Source organism: Suricata suricatta, chromosome 1 (genome assembly GCF_006229205.1).
Source record: "Suricata suricatta isolate VVHF042 chromosome 1, meerkat_22Aug2017_6uvM2_HiC, whole genome shotgun sequence".
Classification (NCBI taxonomy): Eukaryota; Metazoa; Chordata; class Mammalia; order Carnivora; family Herpestidae; genus Suricata; species Suricata suricatta.
In genome coordinates, this window is record NC_043700.1 from 47951062 (window position 1) to 47975226 (window position 24165).

The 24165-nt window shown below is 38.6% G+C and overlaps 1 protein-coding gene across 6 annotated transcripts in view; it reads left to right on the forward strand.

Annotated features, from left to right (window-relative positions):
• HMBOX1 (homeobox containing 1) overlaps positions 1-22214 on the forward strand; it is a 176798-nt gene extending 154584 nt beyond the window's left edge. The window contains exons 7-11 of one of the 6 annotated variants that reach the window (XM_029938468.1): positions 16040-16122; positions 17720-17815; positions 18661-18755; positions 18995-19066; positions 20701-22214. In XM_029938468.1, the coding sequence (XP_029794328.1) occupies positions 16040-16122; positions 17720-17815; positions 18661-18755; positions 18995-19066; positions 20701-20838 (484 nt within the window). In that variant the 3' untranslated portion in view covers positions 20839-22214. The remainder of the gene's footprint in view (positions 1-16039; positions 16123-17719; positions 17816-18660; positions 18756-18994; positions 19067-20700) is intronic. The other 5 variants (XM_029938474.1, XM_029938481.1, XM_029938486.1 and 2 more) reach the window with 5 other exon arrangements.
• Positions 22215-24165: the final 1951 nt, after the last annotated feature.

Consider the following 24165-nt stretch of genomic DNA (forward strand, 5'->3'; position numbering starts at 1 on the left):
TAGGCTCCCTGCCTTAGGATATCTTGAATACCAGGTATAAGATACTTAATCAGATCATCTTACAAGTCTCTTGTAAACTTAACTTCCTACCAGCAAACGCTGACAAAACAGAGAAAGGAAGAAATAGCTGCTACCCAGCCAGAAGTGAAACAGAATGAACAAAGGGGCACACCAGCTTCAGTGCCTTGACTTGCAGGCCGGCAGTGCCTTTGGGTGTGCTCTCTGATAGAAGCAGGTCACTCTCCAAGGCACCACAGCTTTTAGTGGTATGGACTTCATATAATTATCACTAACATTTAGTAGTTTGATTAGGAAACTAAGAAACCCATAGCAAAAACAAAAAACACTGCCTACATATGCTTTTTCTTCCTTATTAAAATAAAATGTAGGGTTGAACAAACATTTGATGAATACAGAGGTATGCAGTGAAGAGACAGGTTTCAAGAGCAATGCCATTTCTCAGTTGCTTTTTTTTTAAATTTTTTTTTGTTTTATTTATTTTTGATACTGAGAGAGGCAGAGCATGAGAGGGGGAGGGGCAGAGAGAGAAGGAGACACAGAATCTGAAGCAGGCTCCAGGCTCTGAGCTAGCCGTCAGCACAGAGCCCGATGCGGGACTCGAACCCACGAACGTGAGATCTGACCTGAGCCGAAGCCAGAGGCTCAACCGACTGAGCCACCCAGGTGCCCCTCAGTTGTTTTTAAGGTAGTTAGAGTTTGTCTGTTTTGCTGGTTTTGCCTGCCAAATCCAGAAAATTGTCTCATTCTTCTTTTCATGGTCTTCATAGGAAGACTTATAACTAAAAGGTAATCCACATTACCAAGAAAACTGGCTCTGCAATTGTCATGTAGCAATAAAACTCACACTAACTCCTCCAGGATGATAGGACTTCATGTAGGGCTGCATGTTATTGGACAAGTAATAAGCCTATGTTGCTTCTAAGGCTAGTTGATAGGATAGAGTGTGCTTAAAACTCTGCCCCTAAATTCAGTATTACCCTTGTAATAAGCATTCTGCAAATAAATTTGGGAGATGAAAGTTTTATGATTGGGACATTTCATACATGGTATCCATTATTCTCTCATATATGGATTTTTCTTTTTTAAGCAACTGAAGAAAGGCATCTTACCATTTTGATAAGGACTTGGAAAGCTTCTGTGTGTGTGTGTGTGTGTGTGTGTGTGCTTGCGCACGTGCTAGGGTCTGAGGAGGTACTACTAACTCTTCTGTTAGGTTAACTTCTCTATATGCATAGAATTTAAATGTGTGAATTATACTGTGTTTTGAGGAACAAGTCTCACAGTTTATTTAGTTCTCCACTGCCCAGGGAAAAAACATAGGTCAGTGTTGTGGTTGTCTCCAGAGCAAGTTTAGATTTCCTAATTGCTAAGAGCCTTTAGGTGAGGTATAGCTGTGGTCCTGGGGCTGTCCTGGGTTTCTTACTGATGCTGTCACATCTTTGCTTCCAGGAATACTTGAGAAATTTACAAGAGTTTGGTTTAGATGATTCATTGCTACAGAAATTTGCATCTTAAAGGAAGTCTGAAACAATACCAGTCTTAACGGAATATTGACCATTCCTGTGAGGCCATGGAGCCAATGAACTGAGTCAGGAAACCAGAGATCTAGGTCGTGTGACCTTGAACAAGTTGAGTCTCCTCTCTGGCACCTCATCTCTATAAAGTTCATGTCCTCATCTGCAAAATAAAGAGGATGACTTGGTAATACTCCCTTCCAGCTTTAATTTGTTCATAGGATAATACTAATTTTTCCACTTTAAAATCTTTTTTCACAGACTTTTCTATTCTGAAACCTTAACAAGCTGCAAAGCCATGAAAATGTACAGCTTCTTCTGTAATAGAACTCATTTATATTTTAGCTTTTCTTTATAGTCATGTGAACCCCAGAAGGCTGATTTGGAGAAAGCTGATATAAGTCTGTAGAATTTAAAATGAACTCTTATTTATAAAAAATACATTAGTATAGAAATCTTTTGTTTGTTGTACTACAGTGAGTTTCCCAAACAGACATTCAAAGTGTAAATTTGTTGCTGAAAGGCATTAAGAAAAAGCAAGAAAATCATTTAAAAATAATTTATGTAATTTTATTTAGCTCATGCTTTAAGACTGTGAACTTTTTTAACTTACAAAATTAGCCCATGCATATTTTATGAAATAGAGAAATGTAAGGAAATATAAAGAAGAAAACGAAAATGCCCCCTAATACCATCATTTAGAGATAATCATAAATATTTTGTTGAATTTTTCAGTCATTTTTGTGTTATGTATATAGCTTGTCAAAAAAGCATCTACTAGATATATAGTTTAAGATTTATTATAATTTATATGCTCTTCGAAAACATGATTTTTAATGACTAAATCCATTTTAAGAATATGTATATAATTTATTACCCAGTCCCCTGCAGCCGGACATTTCGATTGGCAACTGTATCTCGTTCAGGTCCTGACTTGATAACTGGCTAGATTGCCAGGGATGGTGAAAGAGAGAACAGTATTTTGAAAAGTAGTTATAAAATTAATCGGAAGTAGGTTTTTTGGGGTAATATTATGTAACTATTTTGGGTAACATTTTTTATTAGAAAATTAATAGTTACACACTGTAAACTTTTAGAAAACATAAGGTGTAAAAAATAAAATATTTTCATTCATAAATAACACTGAAAATATTTGGATACATTTACTTTTAATATTTCTGTGTATCTTTTTCTATATAATTTTTAACATAATTAGATTAACACATATATGATTTTATAACCTGCTTTTTTTGCAACATTTTTTCATGTTATCAAGTGTGTTTTTTTAATGGCTTTCTTGAGATAATTTATTTAATACTACTACTTTATTAAACATTTAAATCTTCCCAGTTTTGCCCTACTAAATAGTACTAACAATGACCATCTTTATACTTGCTTCTTAAGAATAATACTTTTGGCCATATTACCACCACCTGCCTCCAGAAAGCTGAATTGATCCATATCACTAACAGTGACCTTGAGCATATACTGCCCCTGTCACCAGAGCCTGCCTTCCATGCATATAGTAATCGTCTTTTTGGGGAGGGAAAATTGGCCTTGTTTTGCCTGTTCAGTTGGTGTGAAAGTAGGGTTTTATTTTTGTCTACTCAACTTCTCTTATTGCTAGTGAAGCTAAACATTTTACCAATTTATTATTCATGTTTGGTGTTTATTTTTTCCTTTAACCACTTTTCTATTGTGTATGCATGTTTTCTTACTGACTTTTATATTAACTCTTTAGAATGAGATCATTAACCCTTTCTGCTATATATTTGTATTTATTTATAATTTTTTTTCATGTAAATGTAGGTAAATCAATACATTACTCTATTCTTGTGCAGCTGCCTCCATCATTTATTTCCTTGTTCAGATGCTTTCTTCTAGTTATTTATTCATTTGTTTATTTTATTTTTAAATGATTTCACTTTTATATTTAACCCTAATATTATTGGATCTATAAATTGAGGATCTAATTTGACCTTATTTTCCAGATACCTGATTTTCCCTTTCTCCTTCAATTTAAGATTCATTCTTTCTTTCTTGGGGCAACTTGTGTGACTCAGTTAAGCATCTGACTCTTGATTTTGGCTCAGGTCGTGGTCTCAGTTTCCTGAGTTCAAGCCCCACATTGGGCTCTGCGCTGACAGTGCTAAGTCTGCTTGAGATTCTCCCCCTCTGCCCCTTGTCTACTCTCATTCTCAAAAAAGATTTTTTCTTGCATATAAATTTATTATATTTGTTCTGTTGATCTCAGTAATTCTTGAATCACAGTTTTAATTAATATGACCTTATAATTTCACAGTATTTGACAAGACAGGCCCCAACCATTCATTACTATGTATTTTCAAAATGTTCTTATCCATGTATATCTGGTTTTCCAGGTGAACACAAATCATAATTATTGACTCCTACCACACCCATTGAGAAAAAGGAAAGAAGAAAAAAATGTGTGTTTTAAGTGCATTAAACTTTTAATTCATTTTGGAAGAAATGACATTGTCATATTATTCATTCTTTTTTTTTTAATGTTTATTTATTTTTTATAGAAAACAAGGGTGGGGGAGGAGAAGAGAAAGAGGAGACACAAAATCTGAAGGAGGCTGCAGGCTCTCAGCTGTTAGCACAGAGCCCGACACAGGGCTCGAACCCACGAACGTGAGATCATGATCTGAGCTGAAGTTGGTCGAACAACCGACCTAGCCACCCATGCGCTTCTCCTATTATTCATTCTTATCTAGCTGTGTTATATGCCTTTCCATTTCTTATATCTTTTTTATACCTCAACAAAGTGAGTGAAATATTTTTTAGTTTATGTGGTTTCTATGTTTTTCTTGTGAGCTATTTTTATGTTTCTCATTTCTCTTGCTGTCTTAAATAGATGCCTTTTTCTGGTAGATTGTGTCAAACTGGTTATTACTGATACATGGGGAAGTTTTGATATTTTTGTCTATTTAGTGCCCAACCATCTAATTATTTCTGAGGCATTTTCAATTTATCCCTTGGCTTTATTGATAGAGTATAATATGCCAATGATAATTTTGTGGCCCTTCTACCCAGTTTGTTTCTTAATTTTGTTTCATGTCTTATTCTACAGACTAGGATTTTCAGAATAACATTAAATTGTAGCCAGAGAAAAAATTGGGCTCTCTTACCTTGTTTCTGATTTAATGTGGATGCTGCTAGCATTTTATCATTTTATTATTAATGCTTTCCTAATATTTTACTGTGAAAAATTCTAAAAATACAACAGAGTTGAAAAACGAATATAGTTACCACCTAGATTCTACCAATAACATTTCATTATACTTATTTTATCACATATCTCTTTGATTTTTTAATTATCAGTAATATGGATTGTATTACAGAAGTAGTTACCAGTACTTAGTGTCCCAAGATTTTTCAAAATCACCACTGCACTAATTGTTGAAGATACAAGTCAATATGGCAGTCTCGTAAGCCTATTTATTATCAAGAAGTGGCCAATCTAAAAACTTTTAATAAAGCTTTGAATTGGGAGCCTATGGAAACTGTTCAACTGAAGGACAGTATTAAGCATCAGAAGAAGGGTCATAGTCTAATTGGGATTACAAAAAGAAAAAGAATTAAAGCTTGGAGGTTTCAGTATTTGACCAAACTCTCTAGAGGAGAGAAAGTCTTTGTTTATCTGATAGACTATTTACTTACAAAAACTGCTGTTTATTCCAGTCTACTTGTCAGGTATGTTTCTGTGGTGAAATAAAGTCCCTCAAACTGTGGTAGTTGAATCACATTAGCCTTTCAGTCCATTCTTTTTATACTGACTCTATTTCCTCAATGTATTAGTCTCCCAGGCTGACCTAACAAATTTCTATACATTGGGTGGCTTAAAACAACAGATGTGTACTCTCGCACAGTTCTAGAGGCCAGAATCTGAACTCAAGGCGCCAGCAGAGTTGGTTTCTTCTGGAGGCTCTGAGGGGGAAACACTTCCATGCCTCTACCTCTTGGCAGGTGCCCACAGCCCTTGACTTGCACATGCATCCTCTCAGAATCTGTTTCCTGTTGGGAGCCATCCTGAACTCACTGGTTGAGTAAAAATTCCTGGCGAGGGTACAGCAAGTTTGCAAAGTCTCTTGCCGCCAGGTGGCGACCAATATCTACCCTCTTGTAACTATCATTTCTGCTTGAGCACCAGATCTCGAGTGCCTTGCCGATTCAAATCAAGAGCAAGCTGCCACCGCAGCAGTATGGAGGTCCCTCAAAAAACTACCAATAGAACTCCCAGCAATTGTACTGCTAGGGATCTATCCAAGGGATACAGAAATGCTGATACATAAGGGCACATGTACCCCAATGTTCATAGCGGCACTGTCAACAATAGCCAAATCATAGAAAGAGCCTAAATGCCCATCACCTGATGAGTGGATCAAGAAGATGTGGTATATATATATATATACACAATGGAGTATTACATGGCAATGAGAAAGAATGAAATCTTGCCATTTGTAGCAAAATGGATGGACCTGGAGGGAGTCACGCTAAGCAAAATAAGTCAGGCAGAAAAGGACAGATACCATATGTTTGCACTCATAGGTCTAACAGGAGAACAGGAAAAATCTAATAGAGGACCATGGGGAGGGGAAGGGGAAAAAGAGTTGGAGAGAGAGAGGGACGCAAAACCTGAGAGACGATTGAATACTGAAAACGAACCGAGGGTTGAAGGATGAGGGGGAAGGGGGTAAGAGGTGATGGTAATGGACAATAAACTATTAAAAAAATAAATAAACATTTAAAACTTTTTTTTAAAAAGAAAAAAAAAGAGCAAGCTGTCTTCTCATTCTGGCCTTGGATCAGTGATTGCATCTGGTCAGGGACAACCCAGTAATTCAAAAAGACTAGTGTATATGGTTATCGCCAGGACTACCCCTACATTCCATTATGCCCTAAAAAACCTTATAGTTAACTAGTAAACTTGCCGCCAGGTGGCAGTACCTCCTGGGCTAGGGTAAATGTTGCAAAAGTCAGCCCTACAACTTATGCAAAGTATACATCTCTGTCCTTGTGGCTGTGAGGGTAGACATTGTGTCTCCTGGGGATCCTGTTTTTCTGGGAACTTTCTCTTAGAGCTATAAACAGCCTAATGACCCTTACTCATAAAAAACGGACCTTTACTAAACAATGCTGTTTGCCTCATAGTTAAAGGTCGCTTTCTTAGGGCTATACCGGAGGTTTTGTATATCTTGGTCTTACGCGTCCTGTGGAAAAAATGTACACTACTGTGAGCTCATCTCGATCCCTACTATAATTACATCTGCAAAGACCCTATTTTCTAATAAGATCACTTTCTGAGGTTCTAGGTCAACATGAATTTTTAGGTGACACTGTTCAACTCACTACACCTAGTAGTGTGCTTAGCAAGCAGTCGTAGAAAGAGTGTCGGCTCAGGAGAACAAAAGCTTGGCTCTGATCCTTGCCAGTTCTGTAATTTTGGGAGAGCTTGTCGTCTATAAGCTTGTCATTGTCTCCATTTCTCAAATGAGTACGTGGATAATCTTTCAGGGTCCCTAATTGTCCTAAAGTCTACATTAAATAGTGAAGAAACATATGCATAGCTAATTTCTAGTTCTACTCCTCTTGTTTTTCTCTGGTCCCTGATTGTTTTTCAGGGGTACTTTAAGGTCTGATTAATAGCAGAGGGACTTTGATATTTTTGGGTAAAATGCAGACTATCACTATCTTGGTTTGCATGTGAGCGTAAACTAAGGGGGTTCCATTAGGCCTTTATGGATCAACAAAAGATAGCTGCTGCACTTGAAGGTTTTCCCATTTCTTGCATCTCATTCTTCAGTCTATTGTTTAAAAACAAACAAAAATAAAATTTAGAACTTTTTCGTTGCCAAAGATCATGTAACACATAGGTGGTCTCAAGTAGGAGATGGACAGTTGGGTTCCAAAGTGCTTTAGTTTCATGTCATTCCCCTTCCTGCTTACTGCTCAGTAATTTTATTTAGTGGTGAAGAAACGCATACTGGATTGTAAATAGTGGGCAGTGTTTGACAGTCCTGAATCCTTATTTTGAATTACTAAAATGGTGAAGTTTAAATATATCTCCAGGATACATAGTTCACATAAAGGCACAGGGGGAAAAGGAAAGTTCATTTACATGCCATTATCCCTTCCTTAAAGCGTTTTTCCCCATCTTCTCTATATGATTACCAAGACACAAAAGGAGGAATTTTCTGGCTACAGTTTTTATAGACTACAATGTTATTGAAATGAAAGTGCTTCAAGGACATTTCCATTCGTTACTAGCTTATGGTTTCTCATCTCATGTAAATTATTTTGCCACTTTTCATTTTAATTCTTTGCTGTCATTATCTGGCAAAATGATCCTTTGATTTCTCTCTGTGAAGATATTCACTGATTACTCAGCTGACAATGTCCTTTGTATATAAAAGTGTAGTGCCCTTAGGATTTATTTTATTACTTTTTTATTACTACCTGTAGATTTCTATTTATATTTCTTTTCCGTTTTTGTCTTGGAAAATGTCTAGGACTATAAAATATTCTTACTTAGGACAGAAGTATGTTTTTAACTCTAGAGTTCCAGTTTAGAAACAGATCTCTTTTAGAGTCTTAGAGCCAAATTCTCCTACATTTTGTCTACTTGGTAACAGAACTATCTATTTCTTTGACATAATCTAAAGGTTAAAATGCTTGAAGATAAATGATAGTGTGTACTATTTCTAAGGTTATCTTTTTTTGTGTATGGGGATAGAGGTACCTAAATGCAGGAGGTGAGGCTGTTTTGAATTATTCGTATTTTGAAATGTCTCTTGAATCTCACCTTTCCTTCTGTTTCCATGCCTCAGCCTACTGCAGACCCTCTCCTCGGGTATTGCCACACTAAATGGCTTCTGGATCTAGTATCACCAGAGATATTGACCTACAAAAATAAATCTGATCATATAATACCTCTGTAAAAACCTTCCTTCCCAGCTGCCCAAAAAGTTAACTGCAAACTCTGTCATATTAAAATCTGGACTCAGTGTTTTTTTCAGTTTGATCCCCAGCTACCCCATTTTAGTACAATATATTCCAGCCACATTCTTCCCCATTCTCAGAACATTCTAAGCTCTTTCATGACTCCCTTTCTTTGTATATGTTGTTTGCTCTGCCTTGTATTAATTCACTTTACCCACCTTCCCTGCTTTCTTTAAGACCCTGCACAAATGTTGATTCCTCTTTGTTCCCTTATATTCTATTTATACCATCAATATACTCCATTCTTTTTTTTTTAAGTTTATTTATTTTGAAAGAGACCATGCATGAGCTAGAGAGGGACAGAGAGAGAGAGAATCTCAAGCAGGTTCCCCCTGTCAGCAGGGAGTCCAGTGCAGAACTCAAACTTAGGAACCATGAGATCATGACCTGAGCCGAAATAGAGAGTCACCCAGGTGCCCCAATATAGCCCATTCTATAATATTTTATAGTATGTTTTATTACATACACATATGCCTGGTCTGATTTATCTTTGCCACCATTTAGCCAATTGCCTGGCATAAATGAGGACTTAATCAACTTTTTTTTTTTTTTGGTGCCTAAATGATTATTTGCAAAATCAAAGTCATTAGGCCTATTTCCCAACTTCACTGATAATCTATTGGTTATATATAGTTCAGAAATAAACACTAAACTGATCTAACTTGATTCAGTTTAAGTCTAAAACCTGAGTGTACCTAGATAAGATAGTGTATAATATTGTGAGATCTCAGTTGGCTTTCTCCTGAAAGATATTCTTGGATTCATTAAAAGCCTTAACTGAAGGGGTGCCTAGGTGGCTCAGTTGGTTAAGCATTGGACTCTTGGTTTCTGTGATTTAGGAGTTTGAGTCCAATGTTGGGCGTCCCACTGTGTGGAGCCTGTTTGGGATTCTCTCTTTCTCCCTTTCTCTTCCCCTTGTGTGAGTGCTCACATGCTCTCTCTTTCAAAATAAATAAACTTTTTAAAAAATTATGAAAAAAAGAGCCTTAACTGAAACCACTATTCTGTGTTTTTACTTTGTTTCCTTCTTTCATTTATTCTCTCATGTATTTATTTATTCAACCGTCTCTTGATCAAACAGTTGCTTACTGCATTAATGTGCATTATGTGCCAAGCAGATTCTTTGGGCTTAGAGAGCTCCTCTTGTGAGTAACTAGCTAGTAACTATAGTTAACCATCTTCTTTGATGCTTCCTTTTTTTCTGAGCAGTTAATATGCCCTCTTTTCACAGAGCACATATGAAAAAGGTTAGGGCATTTTTACACTATATTCAGGTGAGTCAGTAATGAGATGTGGTTGCAGGATGACCATATAATTTATTGTCTAAAGTGAGATACTTTGGGGAAGTCAATTTGTTAATCATCCAAGGTAACAGCACTATCTCAGCAAACCAAGGTCTCGCTTTATGTAACCCCTGTAGTCTAATCAGATTGCATTGCTAGTAGCCTTGTTTTCCAAGCATATCTCAGGTTTTTATGCCTTTATATCTTTGTCTTTACTGTTAACTTTGCCCTTTCCTCTCCAATGCTTGGAGTCTGTGCCTTCATCAAAAGACTGCCCAGTTCAGTTAGCTTTCCCAGATCAGCCTAGTCCATAGACACATCTATTCTGAATTTATTTAGCACATCATTTATATCCTTAATTAGCAGCTAGGTGTATTCTGGTTTGTTTGTTACTGTTTTGACTGTTGTTTTGACTCCTCCTACTATTTAACTTTTTTAATATATTCTTCCTCAGCTGAAGCTGAGCCACGTGTTCTGAAGATCAGGGCTTGTATTTGAACTAACAATCACTCAAGTACAGAGCCTTACCCACCGTTATGTAATACATTTTTGTTGAATATTTTATTTCCTGGCCTACCTCTGTCTTTCCTAAAACCTCTTCCACTTTATGTTGGTATTGTATATCTGTTCCCACTGCAAAAAAAAGAAAAGAAAAGAAAGAGACAGAAAGAAAAAGAAAAGAGCTTTGCAATGAATATTTTTAATTATTAAATTATTTTATAAGTTTAGATTATATTGTCTCTCTTGAATTCATATTTTTTAAACACTGAGACACTACAGAGAGACAAAAGATGAAAGTGGTATTCAATATGGCGTATACACCTTCAGGTGTAGTGGTACATTTTACTGAAAATTTATATTTTCAGTAGGCCTACATTTCTAATTATAAAAATAATAGGGCCTTAACAGAGAAGAAATTACTAATTGTCAGGTGTAAAGATTTAAAACTGTAGTGAATTCTCATATTTGATTTGGAAGAAGTAAAATACACAGTAAAAATGATTTTTAAGAGTTTTTAACTCATTAAGTCATATATGCCATTAATAACTGCAAATTCTAACTTAGCTTTCACATATACTATGGCTTTGTTCTACTGTCATTCGAATAGCAGCCACAATCCTAATATTTTCTGGTTGATCTAATTACACTTTCTAAACATAAATTGTTTATGGACTGTTAATTGTTAAACTAATGTGTAATTGTTTCAGTGTTTTCCCAAAGTTCTTTTATTAAAAATTTATAAAAATACCATATGTTCATTTCAGAAATTCAGCTGAAAAGTATATAAAACAGAATGTGAAAACCAGTCTTAATTACCACCAGTATTTCCCTGTCCTCCGTCCATCCCAGTATTCTTAATCATCTCTTTTGTATGTATCTTTGAGACTCTCTTGCAGTGATTCTATAACTCTTGATTTTCAACAGTTCCTTTACAGTGGTATTTTTTTCTTTTGGAAACTCCTATACTGGGTTTAGGGTAACTTTGCTTTGTTCATCATTATTGACTTGTCAGTGCTGTCATCAGTGGGGTGTGCATATAAGGATGAATCAGACTTGCACCTCAGGCGGCTTTCAACATAGGGAGAGATGTGTACAGTGATAAAATGAAAAGTGAACAGCGACAAGATGAAAAAATGTAAGAGAGGGACAGATGGAAAGCTGTGGGTTTCATGGAGTGATATTTACCTTTGACTAGCCAAGAGCTGATACTTGACCTATAGCCTGAAAGACAAGATTTAGGCTGGGGGAAGGCAAAAAACAAACATACTGGCAGGAGAAAGGCCCAGAGATACTAGGAGTTTACATGGTTATTCCGTTTTCCTATTTATACAGTTATTCCATTTTCCTAGACTATAGCATGCATAATAGTAGTAGCAGCAGCAGATAAAGAAACTAAGGTAGTTTGGGGGAGAACTCTGAATACCTCTATAATCTTTAAAAAATTTTAACAGAATAGTGCCATGACTAGAGATGTGCACTAGGAATATTAAGCAGACATTAAAGGGGGTGTGGAGTTAGTCACTGGCTTTGCAATAATTTGGAAAAAGAGTTGCCATAATGAGGCATAGTGGCTCTAGAGCTGCTGAAATCGGACGATAGGTCTGAACCATACCCCATCAAATCTGAGAAGGCCTTGACTGTAAGACACTCCTTTATTTTGGGTACCATGAGAGGGGACAAAAAAAAATGCTGCCAGTTAATCTTAGACATCACCAATTATCACATATATCCTGATTTTAGAGATTATAATAATAAATGTACATCATAAAATCAGTGAAATAGAGTAATTGCATAAGTACAGGGAAAAGATTGGGCACGCAGGAAAGAGGGGAGCAAATGAAAGAAGGGAGGATGAGATCTAAGATACAAGTGGAAAAGGAGACCTTGAAGAGAAGAATGGACCTTCCTTTACCATGAGATGAAGAAATGAATGAGCAGTGACTCAGAGAGGTTTAGAAGTTGCATTAAGCAAACTTATATTAAATAACCTCCATCTTGGTAAAAGAGGAGGCAAGGTCATCTGTAAAAAGAATGATAGTGGTGGGTTTGAACAGGCTTGGGACTTAAGAGTGAAAAGGTTTTGGTTAAGTGGGGTCTGAAAAATGGAATATTAGAAACAGAAAGGACTGAAAGAGTTCCCATCAGAAATGAGGGGCCCAGTTAAGGTTGAAAGGCACAGATTTATAAAGAAACCAATTGACTCTGTTTATTTTTTAATTTTTTTAAATGTTTTTTATTTTTGTTTTTGAGAGAGAGAGACAGCATGACAGGGGAGGGTCAGAGAAAGAGGGAGACAACAGAATCCGAAGCTCCAGGCTCTGAGCTAGCTGTCAGCCTGTGCCCAATGTGGGGCTCAAATCCACTAACCGCGAGATCATTACCTGAGCCAAAGCCTGACGCTCAACCAGCTGAGCCACCCAGGAGCCCCCCAGTTGGCCCTATTTTATGACTTTGTCCAGGCACACTTGGTACTGTGAGAGAAGGATGGACGAAAAATTGTGGAAGGTACTTTCTGCAGGTAGGAGATTGGCTGGACAGGCATGGTGGAAGGACAGAAAAGCTAAATAATCTAAGTTTCTCCCAAGGGACATTGTTGATATGGCTCACCATGAAGTTCAGGCTAAGGAATGAAAGGTGAGGTCAGAAGAATAGATAAACAGATTTTTTTTTTTTTTAAGTTGTGGAGGAGTGTTTTAAAGGGATTCAAGGGGCACCTGGGTGGCTCAATCAGTTGAGCTTCTGACTCTTGGTTTCTTTTTTTTTTTTAAACATTTATTTTTGAGAGAGACACAGAATGTGAGCAGGGGAGGGTCAGAGAGAAAGAGAGACACAGAATCAGAAGCAGGCTCCAGGCTCTGAGCTGTCAGCACCGAGCCTGACGCAGGTCTCGAACCCACAAACCGTGAGGTCATGACCTCAGCTGAAGTTGGCCGCTTAATAGACTGAGCCACCCAGGCACCCCTGACTCTTCGTTTTGTCTGGGTCATGATCCCATGGTTTATGAGATCACCACACCCCCACCCCTGTATCAAGATCCTAAGTGGGCATGGAGCCTACTTGGGATTCTCTCTCTCTCTTTCCCTTTGCCCCTCTCACCTGATATGTGCTCTCTCTGTCTCTCAAAATAAATAGATAAATAAAAACTTTATTAAAAAAGGATTTGAGGGGAGCTTGGGTGGCTCAGTTGGTTAAGCATTTGACTTCAGCCCTAGTCATGATCTCAGGATCTGTGAGTCTGAGCCTGGCGTCAGGTCTGTGCTGACAGTTCAAAGGCCGGAGCCTGCTTTAGATCCTATGTCTCTCTCCCACTCTGCCCCTCTCCTGCTTGTGCTCTGTCTCTCTGTCTCTCCGTCTCTTTCTCTCTCTCTCTCATTAAAATAAACGTTTTTAAAAAAAAGGATTTGAGATTATAAAGAAGGTGAAGAAAAAATTATTTTGAAGAGGAGGAGTAGGTAAGTAGAAAGTTGATTGGGAAATTTCAGAATTAAGATGATGGAGGTCAAATTCAGAAGGCTGAGTCTGGCAGATTTGTAATCTTTCTGAAACACAGATGGGAGTATGTTTCTATGTGGCTTGAAAAACCTCTATTTCAAGATGACATCTTTACTACCAACCAGAACGGACAAGGCTCATCACACGCTGACCCCATCCTACTTTTCCAGGCTAATACCTCATTTTTTCCTGTGAACCCCATAATCCAGCCACACTGAATTCTTCTCTGTAGTCACAATCCTTAACGCTTTTATCTACCTTTTGCTTTTACACATACTGTTCCCCTTGCTTTAAATGCCCTTCCTCCTTTTCTTGCCTTGCAAACTCCTGCCCATCTTCAAGAGCTAAGTCGAGGCCGCACTTCCTCTGCCACAAGCTTCCAGACACCCGCACAGTACACTGAGGACACTTTCATCTATGTACCAGCAGTACTCCCTTCAGACATCCTGTGGAATTTGGCCACAAGTATATTGACTTTTATGTCTCTCCAGTAGACTGTAAACTCCTTGAAGTCAGAAACTATCTAATTCTCTTTACCCACAGTGCAAGCATACAGTGCTAGGTGCCTAATATCTGCTTTTGTTGTCTTTGTTGAATTTTAAATAAAGAAGCTAATCCAGTGCTTCTCAAACGTTAATATGTGTTCAGATCGCCTGGAGATCTTGTTAAAGTTCAGATTCTGATTCAGTCTGAAGTGGGGTCTGGGATTCTACCTTCCTAACAAGTTCCCAGGTGATGCCAGTGTGCTGTGTTTTAGCACAAGTGGAGTAAAGGTAAAGGCCCGGTGAGAGTGTGGGAGTGGGGCAGTTATGGTGACAGTCACTCAGTGTGAACACTAGAAAACCATGCAGGAAGAGATGTTGAAATCACAGAATCAAGCAGACCGCTGTGGAAGATGGTTGACAGGACTTGTATGATCTAGTTCTTTGACTCAGTGTTTTTGAAAAGGAAAGGCTTTCCAGTCATGGCAGCTGTCAGGACCACAGCAAAGGATATGCTCAATGGAGATTGGGGGTGGGGGTGGAAGATGGGGGTCAGAAGTCACGTTTGGGGGCTCACAGGAAGGGTCTGCAGCTTCCCGTGTGCTTATTCCTGGTGAACGGCACGTCCACTGGAGGGTGACAGAATGGAAAAGCTGCATTCTAAGGGAAGGGAGGCTCCTGGAGAGAGGGGAGGTTTCTAACCTTGACAAGGGATCATTTCCTGATCATAAGTTTACAGATTCAAAGTATAAAGATCTTATTAAAATCATAGATGACAATAAAAGTAGCATTAGTAAGCATTATCTTCCCACATAGAGTCTCACAGGTCTGATAATGCTAAGGAGAAATTCAGTAAACCTAATTTCTTTTAAGTACTGTTGTACAGAAGTAATATGTGCTTTTGTAACATATGAAAAAAGACAAAAATATTTAAATCTCCTCCACTAATCCCCTTCCCCCACAATGAAATAATTGATTTTTACAGCTTGATGTTTACTCTTCCAAGCATTCATCCATGCAAATTTATGTACATATAGGATTTTTTCAAATTTCATCATGGCATTTTCCAGACATACTCTTCTGCAGATTGTTATTCTCACTTAGGAATGTTGTAAACATCCCTCCAGGTCAGTGGATAGTGCTCTAACTTATTTTTTCCTAGTCATTTTTAAATAGTTGTGTATAAATATAGATGTCCCGTAATTTGTTCTGCCATTCTCCCATTGATGCACAATTTGGTCATTTTAAATTTTTGCCGCTACAACCAATATGACACACACAAGAAAGTCCTACTATTACCAGCGCCTCCGTAACAGAACTCTGATTTCAGCCAACCATATGTATACAAGCAACTTTTATATCAAGGACATCTTTCAATGAAGCAAAGCAGTAGCTAGCTAGGCCTGCACTAATATAGTATAGCCACTAGTTACATTTAGCTATTTAAATTTAAATTTGCTAAAATTAAATCAAATTAAAAGTTCTCTTCCTCAGTCACATCAGCCTCCTCCTTTCAGCTGCTCAGCGGCCACATGTGAGTAGTGGCTCCCCTATTGGATAGTAAAGAACAGACCATTTCCATCTTCACAGAAAACTCCATTGGACAGCCTGGACTAGATGCTGTACTGCCACATTATAATGTGATTTTTCAGTGGGTTAGCGTTTCAATGAGAGCACGTTTTTTAAAGTTCAAACTTTGTGTCTTAATTGGTTGCCCCTGCAGTTACTTCAATGAGAATCAATACCCAGATGAAGCCAAGAGAGAAGAAATTGCAAATGCTTGCAATGCAGTTATACAGAAGCCAGGTAAGGCGACAAGCTGCCACTTAACTTGGTGGTGGAGCTCTCGGTGCCAGGTCATCATCTGGGACAAGAATCTTTTTATTCATTGCAACCAGGTGCCCTAGGCTCCATCGTCACCACCGTCCTATGCAGTCGCTGCCCTGTCCTGTTCAAGTGGTACTTCTCGGGGATGGAATTATGGTGGTCCAGATCAGATGTTCCCATGGAAGGTTGCAAGGGAGTGCCCTGCTTAAGACAGGAGGCCTTGAAATTGTAAAGACGGTATAGATGTCTTCAAAAATAGAACATAACTATACCAATTCCAAAATAATTTTTAAAGTTTGGAATATTTAAGCAAGGCTTATAAATAAATGAAAAGATTTATTTTTTTTTACAAGTGTTACATAATTCTGTAGACCTGTTTGAAGAAAGAATTCTTATTGGAATTGGCTTCTTTCTCTTCCCTGCATTGGGATGACTTCTGCAAAGCTAGGGAAAACTTAGTTAGTTCCATTCTAAAGTCCTACTGCTCCTGTGCAAGTCATCGGAGCCACTTAAAGATACATATGACTTTTCTTCCATGTGTTAAAATGTTATTCCACATTTTACTGTTTTTGTTACCAGAAACCGTTCTCAGTTAAGATGATCAATTGATCTTTATTTGGCCAGTTAATTTGATTGGCCTAAAGGCTATAGATACAAAAGTGTCAATGTTTTATCATAATTAAACTGTAATTTATTCTCCCTTACCTGGAAGCTTGACTTCTAGCAATCTAGACCCTACAGACACATCTCCAGTGACACCTGTACCCTTACCTCACACCAGACGCATCCCACCCCGGAGGCTGTGCAGGAACTCAGAACCGTCCGGGAAAACACTTCACACTGTGTCATCAGGGCCTTAACATGTTTTCTGGCTTCTCCACCCACCGTGGATTAAAAGCTAAGACAGAAAAGGACAGGGGAGGAGGAAAAGGTACAGGCAGACCCTTGTTGGCAAGCATGGTGTTAGCCTGTAAGAAGTCATATTTGACAGCAAAGAAGATAATAAATTTAAAATGCAACCTGAATTGTGCTATATGTTCTAGCATAGTTACAATAATGGATGGTCAGAGTCAAGAAAACATGGACAGTAAAAAAAAAAAAAAAAAAAAAAAAAAGAAAACATGGACAGTAATTATTCTTCTGCCTTAAGACAGCAGAAAACTAGTTTATTATACGGCCTTAAAGATTTAAGTTTACTTCAGCTACCTGGAAACTTGATGAAGAGTAACACACTCATCTAGAATGATGCTAATTGAGTGAAGCCTCCATGTACTATCATCTGAACTGTGAACCCTAGAGCTTGACTTTGTGGGATTCACTAATTTTGTATTTAGTATTGAAATTCTTTAGTATTGTGTGGTTTTCTGAAATATTTTATGTTATTAGTTGCTATTTCTGTACTTAGGGTTTATTCTCACTACTAATTTAAGTGTATACATAGTACTAAAAAAAAATCCCCTGTATCAGTTATTTTAGCAATAAATGCAATCAAAAGAACTTTTTAAAAAGAAAATTATTATTCCTTAAAACTAGTCTCAGATGCAGACTACCTGAATTTTATTGTATGTATTCACAGGGAAAAAACTATCAGACCTGGAACGAGTTACCTCCCTGAAAGTATATAATTGGTTTGCTAACAGACGGAAGGAGATCAAGAGGAGAGCCAATATTGGTAATGTATCAGAGAGGCTGCTTTCTTTTTTGAAGCAGTCCTAGACATCGGATTTTTGGTTTGGGGTTTTTTTTTTTTTTTAAGTACCTCCAGTTTAGAACTGCAGGTCTTAATAATCCTAACTTTTAAGCTTAACAAGAATTGTCGTATGTTTTTCTTTGTGTTTTTAAGAGTTAGTATTATTTGCACTATGTGTATTATACTAATAATGGCATTGTTCTTAATGTTCTAGAATCTAGAATTAGACATGGCCCCTGACCAATTACTCCCATGCCACATGGTAAAGATAACTTTTTAAGGTTTTGAGAGAGGGAGTGAAATCCTGAGCGTCTTTGTTATTACTAGGCTGTGATGTAGATATTAAGAAACATAGAATTAATAGAACTGAAATGAAAGAGTCTTATAGGAAACATAGCAAAACACAGATTTTTAAGAAGAGCATTTCAGAAATGTGAATTAATGAGGTTTGGGTGGGGCATTGGTTTTGAGCTTCAAAAATTACGTTTCAATTCTAAACTTCCTGCCTATCAGTACAGTTCTCAAACACTTTACAGAACCCCATGACAGGAGGGCTATTTAATGAGTCGGTAAGTATTTACGTAGCACCGAACAGTCAGCCGCTCAGATGTGGCATGCGTAGCAGCAGGGGCTCCAGAATGGCCACTGTGTCCCTCCCCTGGCACACAGGCCATTGAATTCTGTCTGCAATTTAAAAGAATCAGAAGGTAGAGGAATCTAGGTTCTTGTTTAATTACATTCTGATTTCCTCACAAAGATTAAATCAGTGTTTTGGCTCTTATAGTAATGTAACAGATAATTTAGGGATCTATTTGCTTTTTTCGAAGAAGCAGCAATCCTGGAGAGTCATGGGATAGATGTACAGAGTCCAGGAGGCCATTCCAACAGTGATGATGTTGACGGAAATGACTACTCAGAGCAGGTGAGCACTGAGCAGAGGTTCTTGGGTACAGAGTGGGTGGGATAGTATGACAACTCAATTCTGTGGGTGTGTTTTGTACGGGGTGGGGGAGAGGAGACAATCTAATGTCCCTCCACTCTGCTCATGTGTGTAGTTAGATTTTCATGTAATTTGAAAGGAATGTGGTATAAGATTCAGTTGTCCTGTAAAATTTGTGAGAACCTATTATTCACCCACATGGATTTATTGTCATACAACAGGATACTTGGCAAGTACGCAATGGGGAGGAGGAGGAGGGAAGAAGTTCAGAGGGAGGCAGAGAAGCAGAGAAGGTAGAAGAAGAGAGGAGGATCTGATCCAAACAAGCAAGTTACACCATCCACCACACACACACTCACTGTTTGAGAACACGAAGGGCTGCTGTACCTAACCCTGTACTGATGCAGCACACAGTGCAAGGCCCCCCGCCACGGCCCCGTCGCCATGGGAACCCTCACGCCCAGATGATGGTTCCTCCAGAGCCTCTGGCACATTGACACACACGTCCTCTCATAAATGCATGTTTTCTCACCTCACCCTGACTTAGTCTTCATTGCTTGGGGGAAAATATATATTTAATTGTAGCCACTGGATGGAATAATTTGGTAACTAAGAATGTGGGAATTTTCCCCCCACATATCTGTTGACAAGATTTCATTAAAATTTTCATAGAATTTAAAATTCATTTCTGTTTGGAATATGAAAAGAATGTATGATCTCTTCTGGACCCCAGCAGGAAAAACTTTTTCTCTTTTCTCTAGTGTATACATACCTCTGCCTCATCCCTCAGCCAGTTCTGATATAATAGTCCACTTACGTCCTTCCTCCGGCCACCCATTTCGCAGCCTCTGTTTACCAGCTTGAGCACAGATACGGCAGGAATGCACAGACTCCACATGAGCCCCTTTTAAACTCTGCAGACCACTTTGTGGAAATGAGAATGAAACAGTGAAGCCCGTAATTCCCACGGGTTACCTTTTTTCTTTTTAGGACTCCAGATTTTACTCAAGAAAATACTCTGCCTTTCTAATTGGAAACATTCCTGTTATTTTTCAATCTACCAATGTAGATGGATCACTTCCACGTTTTTTTTCCAGATGCCTTAAGGGCAGCACAACCCATGATATTTTTCCATCCCCCCTCCTCCACCAAGGAGCTTACCCTTTCCAAAGCTTTTTGATGCAGAGTTCCCCTGAAGACATGACAGGTGAGAAACTTACCGCTTATGTGTAACACCGTCTTCACTGCCTGACAGACATCCTGTGCTGCCAGTTTCCTTCACAGCTTTGTTGTTGAACACACTGAGCTGTCCGTGGAGGGGGAGCCTCCCGCTCCCCCTACATACGCCTGCCTCTTGCCTGGTACAGCTACCTTCTGGCAGTGGAGGACCACACGTTTTTGCCCATAGCCATTTCCAGCAGTTATACTTTTGTCCTGTTGTAATTGAGAGTTTATTGGGTCTTCTGTTCTTTTATAAAAATGCATTTTTATCCATAAGATGTTGTTGTCTCTAGTTTAGTTTTCTCAGCTCAGTAGAAAGAACCATGAGCTCTTATAATCTGTTTATATGAGTACTAGCTCACTACTATGGCTGTCAGTGACTAGTGCTATGCTGCAAACCTAGAATGATCAGGTTTGATTATCATCACCAGCAATCTTCCTATAATAGAAGGAAAAAATTATCAGCAAGAAAAAATATTTTGGTGCTTTTTATTTGTTGAATCATGGAAATGTCAACTGGAAGTCTAGACCTATTTCCATTCAGTGTCTACTTAAATACATTTCACCTCTACTCTGTCACGAGCCCCTCCCCCACTGTGTCCTCCCACGAATGTTCTGCCTCCCTTCCCCTTAGCATGCCTTTCTGTGAGTTGGAGAACTTTACCAATCCACTAATAACACTTGTTTCTTATTTCTGCATGTTTAGGATGACAGCACTAGCCATAGTGACCACCAAGACCCCATCTCATTAGCCGTGGAAATGGCAGCAGTCAACCATACTATCTTGGCCTTGGCCCGACAAGGAGCCAACGAAATCAAGACAGAGGCCCTGGATGACGACTGATCAGGGAGGGTTGAACATGAGAAGTTAACTTAGTTTAGACGTAGCACCTTAGCAGACTTTCCTCGGTCCTTAACATGTGTTCTTACAGTATAACCGGCAGTCTCTTGTATGTCAGTTAGCCGTTAGGGTCTTGTTCTGTGAAGATGGCATGGTGCCCTCAGCCTTTGCATATACTCTCTCAGTATTAATTCCCAGTAAATAATAACCAACCAACCAAACACACTTCCCTCTCCCAGCCCCCGAGGCTAGAAAATCTTGCTGCTCTGTCTTAGCATTCCAAGAAAGTGCTTCCAGGTATTTAGATAGCCCTCAGTTCTCAAATACTAGGCTACGTGTAAAACCTTGGGTACCTTTAGATTCCTGTAACACTAGTCTGTACCCTTTTCCTTCCCCAAGACTGATAGGATGCAAGCTGAGGTAGTGTGGCCCAGGATTGGCAGACACCATTTGGGGAGTATCTGCAGAGTAAAAGGAACACTAGAATTCCCACTCAGTGGGAATCATTGATTTCCAGCTGCAATAAGCCGTGCCTCATAATAGTCACACCGTGGCTATATTATACTTCTTTGGGTGCTGTGGAAAAATGTGGAGTGTCCATGGAAACACTTGATCTCAGATTTTGGTTGATGTTAACATGCCTGACACAGACATCCTTTCCTCTCACAAGCTGTGTGACTAAGTAGATAAAATACTGCCTTCTGCCTTTGGGACCATGATTCAAACACACAAAAAACAAAAGTCATTTAAAAGAAAAAACTATAAAACAAAAAAACCAGAAACCCAGCTTGAGAGCATTGGAAAAAAAAAAAACAAAAAACAAACAAACAAAAAAACCATGAGCTGAATGTCTAATGGATGTTAAGTCCAGTTCTCAGAACCACTGTACATTACGTGGCACAGGTATGTGCCTGCCTGGAAAAGTGCTGGAGGTCATCATGGATGCTGCTTTGCCTCCTGTTTGTGTCCCCTTTCCCTGCTACCAAAAAAAGTCTTTCAAGGATGGAGCTAAGGTCACAAATGAGTGAATGAACTTCCAGTCTTTGTATCCATTAACTGAAGCCCCCTCAATATGAGAGGTGATAGAGGAACTTTATAGTGGGATTATGCTGACTGACTATCACAATTGCAAATACTTTCCTAAATAGCAGAAAAAAGCAGGGGACAATTGCCACTTAGGTGGTGTGTCTTCGAGATACAACGTGATGTGACTGCTTTGGTGTTCTCTTTACTCTGTCCTTGTAGAGGTGTGAAAAGCTATATTGCTACAGGCAATTTATTTAATAATTGGAAGCCATATTGATAATGGATGTGGTAATATTTGTAAAGTTTAATCTACTTTAAGCGGCAGTAACTAATGGAATTTTTTTCCTTGATCACATATGTAGCACTTTTGTTACTTTTTAAAGATATTTATATTTGATAAATCTTTTTTTCATTTTGAGAACTCAAAATACCAAACAGTGAACTTGCGTTATAAAGTCACCCTGTGATCACCTTGTCATCTAGTAGCAAAATGATGAACTATTCATGCATCAAAGAAAATTACATCTGCTGGCCTTGTATGAAAATGATCTCTTGGCATCCCGATTAAATGACACACTGTCACTGTGGGGAAGAGGAAACAGCCTTCAGTGTAGCAGTGTAGGGTAAGTCTGAGGGAGGCATGACTGCTGTGTGTTTTCTGCCTCGTTCTGTCTCCTTTCTGTGCACAGTGGAGCCTTGTTTAAAGGGGGGTTGGGGGCTGGCTGTTAACTGTCTTTTTTGTCCATTACCTGAAAACGATTTCTAAGACGGAAGGAAGGTGCCATTTCCTTACCTCTTCACCACCTCTTCCCCACCAGATGTATTCAACCTGAAACCATTGAGATGAGAGTGAGACTGACCTTTGTTTTTCCCTTTCTCATTATTGAGATATGAAATACCCACGAGTTTTTAGCTGGTCTAACTCCATTTAAGGCATGTGCTGACGAGGTCTTCTCCCTGTCTGTCCATCCTGTGTACGTCAGTGTGCGGAAGCCTTTAGAGGGCATGAAAGTGCCACCTTGTGTGGGTCTGTGACTTTAAAGAGCTAAGGGCAGGGACTGGGCCTGCTCTTGTGTGTGGATTTCAGGCCGAAAATGTATCTACTTCTTCCAGCCTCCAAGAACTGGAGTAAAATGGGGTAGTAGTCTTTTCTGTTTTACTGTATTACTTGAACCAACAAATTCAAGAGTAGCATTTGTTATTCTCAGGAATGATCCCCCTGCTCATTATCTTTCTTGGTGTGTTTGACTTTTTATTTCAATTAGGAGATTATGTTATCTTTCTTTCCTTTTATATTACTTAGAAAAAACTGTAACATATTGTATCTTTCCATTCCGGTAAAATTTTGTCTGCTTATTCTCAGTTGAATCAGAAAGAAAAGAAGAGAGGAAAATATACTGTCTGACAAGCCACATCCATGATTTATTGTAAGGAGATTATTATAATTGATAGCTTCTTTATGACAGGATTGCTAGTATCATTTGTTCTTGCTGGTCTTTTTAAAGAAACAGACCCAAACTGTTAAGACAGCTGCAGTTTCTAAAGAAATACAGTGATTGCCAGAGAAGAGCTAAAAGGTTTCATTGTTTTAAGGCCTTAAGGAAGGAAAAAAAGCTTCAGAGAATAAAGGGGGAGTCAGTCTCCATGAAAGCGGTTATGGGCCCTATCTGGCAACATGGAAATACGAGAGCACATGTCTGCCGATGCAGGGGAGCCTCGTATTGGGTTCAGGAGATCCAGAATTCTTTTAATTGAAGAAGACTGCTGGCCTGCTCTTAAGACCTGCTGCCTTACATAGAACTTCTGCTTCTTCACCAAGAGCAAAAATGTAGTTCTTTGGGGCCTAGATTTAAATCTGCCATTGTTTTTTTGTTTTTATGCCCAGGTTCAATTCTGCTGTCTTGTCCAGGCTACCTTAGTTCTCATAATGGCACATGGAGTTGCCACTGTCTGATTTGTAGTATCTTTGGATAGTGAATTTTTTTCTTAAGCTTTTTTAGGTTTGGTGGTATTTAAATAGAAACCCTAAACTGCTCTCTTACTGAAGGGAAAAGAGCCAGACTAAAAAAAAAAAAAAATTCCCGTTCTGCCCCTCTGCTCTTACTCTATAACTGTATGTCCCTCAGGCCCCAGAGAACTGTCCAGGACTGTTCTTCCCCAGTGAGGAAGACTAAACAAAAGGGGGGCGGGGAGAACCTTGTCAACAGATCTTACAAGAACTTGTCTGTTATTTTTTTGAAAGACACTTCCATTGAATTACTGTAGTCACATGGGTAAACTTCCTACTCTTCTTACAACACGGCC